This window comes from Ptiloglossa arizonensis, chromosome 9 (assembly GCF_051014685.1).
Source record: "Ptiloglossa arizonensis isolate GNS036 chromosome 9, iyPtiAriz1_principal, whole genome shotgun sequence".
Lineage (NCBI taxonomy): Eukaryota > Metazoa > Arthropoda > Insecta > Hymenoptera > Colletidae > Ptiloglossa > Ptiloglossa arizonensis.
Genome location: NC_135056.1, coordinates 2854728 through 2866770, shown reverse-complemented (window position 1 = coordinate 2866770; position 12043 = coordinate 2854728). Strand labels below are relative to the sequence as shown.

At 32.5% G+C, this 12043-nt stretch overlaps 1 protein-coding gene across 4 annotated transcripts in view; it reads left to right on the top strand.

The window, feature by feature from the left end:
- Positions 1-12043, top strand: part of Wgn (Tumor necrosis factor receptor superfamily member wengen) — a 112708-nt gene that overhangs the window by 44323 nt on the left and 56342 nt on the right. For all 4 annotated transcript variants that reach the window (XR_012993249.1, XR_012993250.1, XM_076320026.1 and 1 more), the window contains exons 2-3: positions 1586-2014; positions 3175-3355. Coding sequence is in view for 2 of the 4 variants with exons in the window: in XM_076320026.1 (XP_076176141.1) it covers positions 1589-2014; positions 3175-3355 (607 nt within the window). In the remaining 2 variants the exon portion in view is untranslated. The remainder of the gene's footprint in view (positions 1-1585; positions 2015-3174; positions 3356-12043) is intronic.

Sequence of the window (12043 nt, the reverse complement as noted above, 5' to 3'; positions counted from 1 at the left end):
TAATAATCCATTGTATACTTTACACATCATGACCTATTGTTAAAGTATTGTCATTCCATAATAATTCATGTGACCTATTGCTTATAGGTTAAATATTTCGGAAGGTTCAAGTCGCTGTATCACGCGATTAGCGGTATAACGATTCTGCGCATCTATGTCGCGCAGCTGTTAAGTACTTGGCGCGCAGACTGAACTGCGTGTTGTGAATGAGAAGTGATACCCGGAACCGGTGACTTTCCCCTTAGCCCCTATGTGCTCGGGTAAAATATTTTCCCACGCTCAATGATGAAGTATAGTTATTCTGTAACAGATAAGGGAAAATTGGCGCCACGATAACGCTGACTGTTCAAGCTGTTGTTAAGTATTTAGAATGTCCGGTTAAAATCTTTGAAGAGTAAACCTTCTCTGCTTCTGTCACATACCCTCTATCGCTCGATTCCGCGTTCACTGCTAAATCACTCCGCTTATCCAATCCTTTAAGGAAAGAGAGTGCAAAATAGCAGACTCTTTTTTCAAACTGCTGGATTTTTGGACATTGTCACTATCATGTTGCAGAAGTTCCCGTCATTCGATATCGGTCGAAAGAAAGGAGGTAAAAGAAAATGGTACTTGTCGGTGTATTAAATGCGCTGGCTCTGAAAGACCCGATCCATGCACGAAAGTGTCAAATGGCAAAAATTTGCCCGACCTGTTGTATCAAAAATGGACTTTCCATGTTTTTCAATCACTTAGAATGCATATAAAATATAGAGTTTAAACGTAAACGCGAGTATCCTGTTAAAGTCATGCAAGATTTGTAACAATCAATGTTATTTTGGCAGTGAGTCGGAACAAAAGTTAAAGCCTGAGTGAAGATTTAGTGAATTGAAACGAACATACTTCAAAGTTCCTTAATGTACGATCGAAAATTTGGAAGACAGCTACTAAATACATTGAACAAATTATTATCGTACAATTTACATTCTACAAGAGCGAAAACAAATATCTATATACATTGTGCGCAAGTATTACAATTCATCGACGTGTAGGAAAAAGTGTGTTCTTTAATGTGAAACATCACGACGTCAGAGAATTTTTCTATCGAAGTTGAGTGGTGGAATGTTTTATGCGATTGCGTAAGAAATATGCTTAAAATTGTAAACTACAAAGAGTGTTGGTTTCAATGTGCGAAGAATTATTAAAGACTACCGAAGTTAGACATGTAAATTTGTACCTCTTAGAAATATTAGATTACAAAATGATACGGGACCTTTTGCTTTAAACCCATACAATGAGTTGATTTTGAAAAAGTGTTTTACATTTTCATTAATATCCTGTATAAAGAATTTACATCCCAGTACTCGTATTATCCATGGTACCCACATCGCTTCGACTTCTTTTACAATTCCAATATTACATGGAAATATATCTAGGATCTGTAGAATGTGTATCAACTGTAACAAATTCCTGTGTTGAGGCAGATTCGACATAGAATAGGTTGGAAATAATACTTGAGTCGGATTTGAGTTGATGAAACAACAGAAAGCTAAGGGTACGTCTTCGAATTGAGACGTTAACGTTAATGCGAGTGCGAAACCTTTTCCAGGTGATGCCTCGGGAGTCTAATTGGGGATATCTGTTGGCCGCGCTGCTGCTATTGGTCAGTCTCGGCAACGCTGGCTGCTCGACATCCGCTCCCCAATATCCGGTCTGTAAACCGGGTTTTGAATTTTGGTCCGCTGAACGTTCCACCTGTTGGCCTTGCACCAGATGCACTCCTGAATTCACTTTAAGTCCCTGTGCAATTTACAAGGATGCTATTTGCGGACCACTGTCAGCCCTTGAGCTCGATTGGTCTTTCCTTTCAACGCGAAAGCGGCCAGACACAGGTCAAAGGAGTTTGGAGGCTGTCACCTCGAAGATGTTATGGAGGTTTCCAGACTTGGAGCAGCAACAAATTAGACAAGAGACAAAGGATTTTGTTAATCGCGTAGAGAATTTGAAGAGGAATATTGAATTAGAAACGAAAGACCAGGTATAAAGAATTTGTCTAGTTAGTTTCTAGTTTCAATTAGTTTCAGTCTTCTCTGATCAATTTTGCACACGACGACATGACATTTTCAATGACCAGAAATTATGTAAGGGTACCGGAAAGTAATGTCGCTTTTCTTTGATAATGTTTATTTAAATTTCTACAATCTTGTTTAAAAAATTCGGCATTGGTCATGCCAGATTCGATTACATCGCTAATTTGAGTATATTAGGAGTACCGGAAAATAGTGTCACTTTTCTTTAATAATATTTATTTAAATTTCTAATTGTATCTAAAATGCTTGATCATTTAAATAATTTCCATCGGTTTTCACAATCTTTTGCCATATGGAAACCAAGTTTTGCATGCCTCTTTCATAAACAGACTGAGGTTTTTCATTAAAAAAATTTATTATTGCAATTTATATGTCTTCGTAATTTGTAAATCTTTGGCCATCTAAATAATGTTGCGGGGAACGGAATAGATGATAATAAGAGGGTGCTATGTCGGGAGAGTACGGTGAGTGAATAAAAGATTCTTAGCCCATCTCTCTGATTTTTTGCTGCGTGATCTTGGTTATGGGAGGTCTCGCATTGTCGTAGTGCATAATGACACCTTTTCCATTCACTATTGTAGGATGTTTCTGTGTCATTGCTCCGCTTAAATGCGTTGACTGTTCACAATAAGTGGCAGTGGTAACCATATTTCCATGTTTTAACAGTTCAAAATGAATCATGAGGTGTATGTTTCAGGATACACACAGTATCACTCTATTTCCATGAATATTCGGCTTCAGTTTGCTCTGGGGATATCATATTCATTTGGTGATAATGATTCAATGATTCGAAACTTCGGAAAACATACTATTAATATTGTTTACGACAATGCTTGCATTGTTGCCTTTACGATATTCGTACAACATACAATGCCTAATATGGCTTCCTATTGCTTTAACTGAGCTTATTCGCTTTAAATGATGACAAGTTCTTCTCCACGACTAAGTGTCTCTTTCAATAAGTTCTAAGTATCTTTTCCAATAAGAAGGTAGCAGCACTAATTGATCGACGAACGTTATATCGACGTGACATTACTTTCCGGTATATCTAGAGTATTTTATGATTTTATTTGCAATCTTGTAAAATTTAATTTCGATGAAATTCTAGAGGACAGCTGAGCCTCATACAAGGAAAACATCTACAGCAGAGGAAAGAATTCTGTGGGATTGGCAAACTGGAGCCCTGATCCTTGCAGTCTGCGCGTGTATCCTCTTCTTCTTGGTTGCAGGATGTTCTGCTTTGGTGTATGCAAAACAGTGGCGTCGAATGAAAAAGAACTTCGAACCTGGTAAGAAATTAGCTTTAAATTCTTTTTCCATTTATTACAAGTTGCTCAAATACAATTTTGATATTATACTAGTTTCAATCGTATCAGCGAGTCCTCAGAATTATAGATTTGTAGAGCTATTTTAGTTTTTGCGAATAACCTATATACGTGCAATTTTCAATTGAATTTGTCTCTTTGAATGTTACATGACACTCGCATGCATAGCAAACGTCGAGTTAAATCTGATCCATAATGGATTAATTTTTTACATTGTATTATTATATTTCTGATTTGTATTTTTAAACAAATATTTTATTCACAAAATTATTTTTTAACAGATTATTTTGTTTCAAAATATTTTATATTTCTCAAACGTAGGTAGTAAATAATGATTAAAAGTGAAAAAAATATAGTAGCGAAGTAAAAATGAAAAATAATATTCTAATTGTAGGCAATGCAAGCATATATTATTTTCAAGTTTTAATTAAGGATTATGAATATCGTTTTTCATTTCTAATGCACAATTTACTTCCAATTCGACATTTTCAAGATGCGAAAAATTATACTTGTTCTTTGTAATTATTTACCCGTATAGTAGTATCTACCTATATGTGTATAGAAAATATTAGACTTTGTTGTTTAAATTTGACGGTGACCTTCCCTGATCACCAATGTGATATAATCTGTAAACAGAATGTATTCTTGGATAAAGAAATGTATCGATTACTCCAAGTATAATGCAATGTAAATACGTGATTTGACTTTAATAAAAGAATGATTTCACACGGTTAACTTCAATTATAATGTACTCTTGCAAGATGATAGCGTATAGAACCTTAATAAAATGGGTAAAATATTAGATGTAATTACTCGATTATTTTAAAGATATAAACATTTAAGGTCGAATAAGATTAATTTTCTTTCACGAAGTATTTTATAACATCGATCAAATAAGTTTTGCAGATAACGCGCAAAAGAAGAAATGTACGTGCAACAAAGAAGTATTTATAGTATATTTGTTGTGCCGAACGTTTTTGTGGTTTCGCTGTATCTACGCTAATTATTGTACAGCATCATATACGTCGTTATTGCAATAAAATTAGAAATTAAAAAAGATATTCCGGTGTCGGTGTGTCAATCGTAGGATTTTCGATTTACTACATAATTATTCTACGATACTAAAGCTACTTCGATGACACAGCTTTGAGAATATGCAACTTGTTTATATCATTAAAATTGTCGAATAATTACATCTAATATTTATTTTACATATTTCATTAGGGACCTATATGTTATTTTTTAAAGGCACACTGTATACGTTATCATCCTTATAATCAACGTTGACCAACAAAAGATTAAATGTTGCATTTAAATATCTCTGTTACTTCTAAATGTATAAAAGTATTCTTTGTAAAAATTATATCTTTTTAAAAAAACTAAACTTAAGGTGCATTTTGAGCGAATGCAAATTTTCTGATTGTTTACACTTATTAAACAGCGAATTTGAGCAATGTGCATGTCTAAATTAGTGGTTATCAACCACTAAGTACAAGAACCGGGTGATTATTTATGCAAAAACAAATCGAGAATCGAATAAAATGTTATTGTATAATTTTTTGTTATCAAGAAAAGTAGCTTTGAAAATCTGTCGAAACGCAGTAAAGAATAAAGAAAGACTTCTATTTGAAAAAGAGTTTTCCCCCCCCCAAAAAGTAATATATTGCAAAATCGTACAAATAATTTGATTTTATTCCATTAAATCTTCAAGATCAAAGCAAAAATTGTATATGCGACTCAATCGGTCATGTAGCCTCAATTAAAATGGTTGCAAAAGCTATTATAATCGAATGCGTTTTTTGTCTAAAAGTGCATTAAAAGATCGTTCACATACCTGTAAATGAGCAAAAGATTTAACAACCATACAACTGGACAATTTCGGTACATAATCTGTAGTAGTGGTTGAACTGTGTGTACATATGTAATTTTACACAAAACTTCAAGGCTCGTAGTGCCCGTTTTCTTGTAACAAATACTTTTATTACCCAAGAATGATCTGTTAAAATATTTGAATCTCTCCGTTTATCGTTGAAATACCGTAGAATTTCAAGTTTCACCCAAAAATAAATAGTTCCATTGTAGATCGTCAACTTCAAACACCCCCTTTTGCATAACAGAAATATTTAGTTTGTAGTACGATCATGAATAATTTTTTCGATGAAAATATTACGTAGTCACAACCCAACAGCTATATTTATTGCATTTAATCACCACATTTATTCATCATCTGGTGAAAAGCTCCATCATTTATTAATCATCATATTTATTGCATTGATTAGGTGCGAGCAAAAGCAGCTATTACAGTTTAGATTTTTCCAACTCTTCTTTGCATATGTAAAAGACAAGATATTATGTATTCATAGTATATGTTTATTTCTATTTGCAGAGGATCGGATATTGTACAGTATATTGAACTTTAGTTTTTTAGATATTCAAAATTTTTTCTCATTCGAAAAATTTTACGGAAAGCAAATTTTTACAACATTCGTCCAAGAATTTCCACAATACAAAACATTGTTTTGAACTTTTACATAAATATTTTTGATATTATCTGATTTTCTTATACATGTTATTATATTTATGGGTTTAACGTACGTGAACAACAGCGAAAATGAAAATTATCATTTTCTAATCGATTATTCGAAAACTGAATTATCGTCTGCAATTTTTCGATCGTCATTTTTTGGAGAGAACTGTTACTCGAATTTTCTGAAAGCTTTTACATCTGTTATGAGTTACTATAAAAAAGAATATACGGTAATCCGAGACCGTGATTGATAACGCTTAATGACCTTGCTGATTATTTCTATAAGTAATCAAAGAAACATTTAAAATACTTTAACAGGTTTATGGTAATGATTTGAACTCAACGGAAGCAACCACAATCACTGAGAATGAAAAAGACACGACGAGTATGAAACTCGACCAAAAGTATATTAATCGTTTCTTCTTTTTTTTTCGATTTCAAAGGAATTGTGTATAGAGAATTTCTTGCTCTTAAGCAAACGACAAGTGCAATATTCGTCGAAAGAGACTGAGACGCTTCTGCATATTTTATTCGCTTAATTTAGCCCCCTTTGGTTTATTTTTATTCCTTAAAATGAAATTAAAGCTTCAGAGATGACGTTTCAATACTGTAGAAAAAATACACAATGAATCGCAATAGTATACAATTTTTTAAAAATTTTATAATCTTAACATGGCGCCATTTCAGGAATCGAAGCATTATACTATGCATGAATATATAATATATAAATTAACTATGAAGATACATATGTCCTTAAATTCTAATATTTGTGCAGTATTTAAAAAATATTGTTCACAAAATATAATAAGTAATAGGTTGTTCGATAAGTTTTATCGAACGACAAAACTTATCGAACAATCTAGTATATTTTTAATATATAAATGGTTTTAGCCATTCATCTAATCTGGTGAAAAGCTCCAGATACACAAAAAGTATTTCACTTCTTTGTATTCATGCCTTGAATGTTTTTCTTTCATTTCACTCAAGAAGTCTAGTTGTTAATTGTAGGCCCTGAGATTTTTCGCGAACATAATATTCTTCAACTGGAAAGACTTGCTGAGTAAGAGTCTAAATTGGGCTGTTGAAAGAAGATTTTTGAGTTTGTTCTCTTTACTAAACTAACGACGAAATGTTCATTTTCAATTCTCATTTGCGAAAAAGGAAGAAAATGTCGCGTCGAAGGTTAAGATTAAGATTAAAAATCTTCTTTCAATGATCCATATTCAGGCTTAATGGAGACGAGTAATTTGTTGACACACGATTGCAAGTTTTTCATTGTTTTTCCAATCGAGAATAAAAAAGATAGATGTATAATTGTAAATTGTAAATTCAGTCGCTGCGTTGTAAAAAAAAATTTAACGATAAAATTCAACGTTTTTGAGTATAATATTGAAGTTGTGAGTACGTGTTAGTATTACACATGTAGGAAATTATACTTTTATTGAAAGATATTGACCAATTACTTTATTTCCAAAATTACTACAAAATCGTTAAAATTTCAATGCAAATGCGGTACTAGTTTCCATTGTCCAATCGGACTGAAATTTGACACAGATCAGTTTCTCACCAAGTGTCATAATTTACGGGTGTTCGACAATTGAAAATCGAAAGTCGAAAAAAAAAAAAAAACCACTCTGCTATACACGCATATTCGTGATGGAGTATGGGTCACTTTGCACAGTCAGGCGACCAACATTTACCATAGCCGTACGAGAAGTTGGCCTACAAGCTAAAATGGTAACAGGGAAAGGGGAATCGTCCACTCGTATCACTCTACGTAGACACATTGTTACTATTCGCTAAATTGAGCAAGTTAGAAGCCTATCGCTTGACTAGGAACGCGAACGAAACGAAATACGACAAAGTATGATGCAAAACGTATCTGAAACACATTCGCGAATTTTATCATTGTAACTCTCTTTATCGTGTGTTGTTTCGTTCACATTTTTCGTCACGCTGTGGACTTCTACACGTGCCTAATTTAACTAATAGTGACAATGGATCATATCTCTTATAATTTGTAGCATATACTGCTTTTGATCTTGGTTTTTTATAATCACTTTATTACAGGTAATCTTCCACCAATTTCATGTTTTTTCTCTTTACCATATAATTAATCATTTTTAGTTTGCTTATATTTTAAAACTATTTTGATAGTTTTAAAACTATTGTTTTTAATCTATTTATTATCTTTTTAAAGCTATTGTGTTTTGGCTATGTTAATCGATTTGTTATACAAAATTTATTATCTAGATTAAAACTATTAGAAAAGGCAGCCTAAGGTGGTTTTTGCAATAAGAGGACGTGACAGCTTCGCTACATACTATAGTAAATTCGAAATTACAATGGCTAAAATTACAATGTTATTAACCTGACCTTCACTTCGATGACTTCTTCCAGAGATTTCTTTGGTTAGATGGGACAGGGATATTTGGACCTATAGTGTGTAGTCCAACTTTCGTCAGTCTTCATACTGCTCTTTACTCTTGTGCTAGGTTGTTTAATAAGATTTGTCGTTCGATAAAACTTATTGAACAACCTATTATATATTTTCTCATTGTTACTCGATTCGAATGCCTTTTGTTCGTATGTTCGTCAGAGTATGATACCATTCTGTTGCAAAAAAGTCCCAAGAAAAGTTGTATTAAAAAAATAAAGAAAACATTAAAATTTTTAAGATTTGATTTCACCTTCTTAGAGAAATTTCCTATGGACAAAAAAAATTTTCTCTGTGTATGCACTATTATGTTCTACATGTACACAAATTTTCATTAAAGTGGTCTTACAGGTAAGAAGAATTTCATTATAATATAGTGAACCAATACTTTTTTGAGCCACTGTATGTAAGTCAAGGCTTGGTATTCGTTAGTCTATCTCGCTCGTATCATATTTGGTGTACTTTATTCTTTGACATCATTGGAGGATCACTGTAGTCGTTCTGTGTCGTCTGATAGTATGATCAGTTACTGCTTTAGTGTAGGTATATTCCTCAATAATCCTAAGTAGCTAATATTTTTTAGTACAACTTTAATGAACGGGGAATACAATAAAATAGACAAATAAATGAACAATTTCTGTACAGAAGATTTCAGTACATTGAAAACTGTTGAAATAATTTTTGAGGAAACTAGAAAGATGGTGCATACGAAACGATGGATGATATGTTGAAGATTAAATTAAATGCAGGAACTATTAAATTATTATTCTTATTTCAAATTAAACATACTGGTGAATGTGAACAATATTCATTAATATCCGAGATTTCACGATGTTAAACGACTTTACGTTACAGGTTCTTGTTTGTCGCATGATAAAATAGCTTTCGATAAGTGAAAAACACGCAGTATGCGTTTATTGATTTGGCTCATTGAAATTTTGAAGTAATTCACGATTTTTCACAACACCGAATGACCTTTACGTTGTACCTTGTTGAATTTGTTTCAACAAACGCTATCTCATTATGAATAGAAAGTTGTAACATTTTATGTAAAACAACTAAGTTGACTCTAAAATATCCTCAAGAATTTCAGTTACGGTAAAAGTGTTTATACTACGTAACGTATTTTATCGCACTAAACAACTTTCGTGGGAACGATTTTTGTTCTATTTTCAAGCATTTACGAAATATTCATTATTCTTCCATTTGAAAAGGGGAATACTGTATATACTGTAGTATTTATTTGTAAAAGAAACATCATTTATTGATTGAAAGTGACACACGAAGCGTTATTGCACATAACAACACACGAAGCATTATTGCACTCAAAGAAGGGTGTTAGACGTTTAAAAGACGAATCGAGATAAAATATCCATGCTTCGTGTCTTTCGTATCGTTTGTTTTCAGTTTCTCTTGCTTTTGTCTTTGCAGAGCATAAATGAATAAAAAATGGTGAGATCAGCTCTCTCAAAGCAAAAACTAAAATTGTTCGCCTTCGATTTTAATGTATTTTTGCAGGATGGTGGATTGTACGTCTCAGTTTCCTATGTATATAATATGAAGTAATTAAAGTTACTATGTACTGTAATGTGTGCTATGAATATTTTTAATTTTTCTCGTGAAAGTGATCGTGGTGCAGACGTTAGAAGCAGAATTTCACATACTCGAGGTATTCGAATCTCACGAATCGAATATTTGTTTTTATATAGGTCCAAGATTCGTTCACAACTGCATTTACAATGTGTCGGACGACAAATTGTAGTCGTGTATGAATTAAAAGTATAAGAACATGAACACATGGTTAGTTCATAGTTTAAATATACAATTTCTCTTTTTCAAACAGAAGGACACCTTCTGAAAGTAGTTTTTCTAATGCATTATTGAATATTGACCAACATGGATTTTTCCTTAGGATGTGATAAGTTCAACGAATAATTACTTGGTATTTGATGAATTCGACTAAATTCTTTTATTTATAATCATCTGCAAATGCCTGTTTATATAATCATGTTCAAATACGCTCGAAAAGCTGCAAAATGAACCTCGTCTTAGAGTGTATTTTTAATGTAAATTCAGTTGCTACCTTGAAAGAAGTAAAAAGTAGAAAGTATGATTGCAGCAAGCATTATGTGTTCGTGATGTCGAAAGTTTCGACACACGGCACCATATATATACATACATCGCTCTTTCATATACAATTCTGTCTAGAAAAGTATCTGCAATTTACAAATATACAAAAACTTACATTAGAGACAAACATTTTACGAAAGTATTTCAACGAATGAAATTTGAACTCACGATCTCGATCGTATTTACGATCTTCTATTTACATTTCAGCTACGATCATATTATCGAATCAAGGTAACAATGTATAATTTATCGTGCTACAAAAGTAAATTAAAATCGAAGACAAACAATTCTGGTTCTTCTCTTGCCAGTACATTGGCCAAATTCAACGCGCGCACACACACAACGTATACATACGCATACGAATACGCATGTATTGTACATTGGTTGTTCACTCGTCGTTTATGGCTATTAGTTTGGTAAACTTTTATACAAAGTGCTCATCGCAACAGTATTCATGATTTTTTTAGACATTTCTAAAACACTTTATCCACACTAAAAAATCCGGGACACTTTCACTTTTTAAATATACATATATATATATATACACGAAAAATCCTGAGCATTGGTGCGTTGTTATATAAAAGTTTACTAAACTTATAGTTATAAAGAACGAATGGACGGCCAATAAATTAAATGAACGCAGATTGTTGATCGACGAACGTTCGACACGATTCGTGCGAAATCAATGTTTAGTGCAAATAAATGTCTTTATGATAAGAAAGAAATGTTCTCTAATGTAAGTTTTTGTGTATTTCTAAGTTGCAGATACTAAGTTCATATATATTTTCCAGACAGAATCGTATATTTTGTTTCGTGCATCCTAATATAGGATAAATAGTTGGATTGTGCATCCTCGTAAGGATAAAGGATAAAAATAGAGCAATCTAGGACAATGTATCAGGTCATTCGGGTTACGTAATTTCAAAACGTATATACGAATATTTCCTAAAGTCTCTCGAAAGATGTATTTATTCATCATACCTACTTAACCATAAATATCATATGATATTATCGTAATTTGTGTTTCATTTTATTTTATTCGAGAAACATTTACAGGAAACAAATATATTGCGTTTTTTCCACAAAATTCTATCGACAATTACAAAAGATATTCCACTTAACAAGCACACATATGTGTGTGTGTGTGTTTTCAACATAATGGTAGCCAATATATTACTCTAGAATAGCAATAGCAATTTCACTTGGCCCTGGAACGAATAGGAAACTGTGGAGTAGCTAGTCTGTTCCCCAAATATTCCTCCCTCAGATAGTTTTCTATAGAGTAACGTACAAAAATTATTTATCACGAAAACATCAATGACTTGAAAATTTCAAGAAAAATCATGTTAAAGAAGATTCGTTTGCTCTTTCAAACAATTCGATTTTGCTCTGTACAAATTTTTACGTCAGTGTATCCATAAGCAACGAAGATATTTAGATTTTCTTGTTTAAATGGCCTTCTGCACTGTAAGGTAAAATTTCTGTGCTGTTTCTACAATTTTTCTCAATGATTCTTCCTAAATTTTCTTTGCTTATTAAAGATTTACGGTAAGGTGGC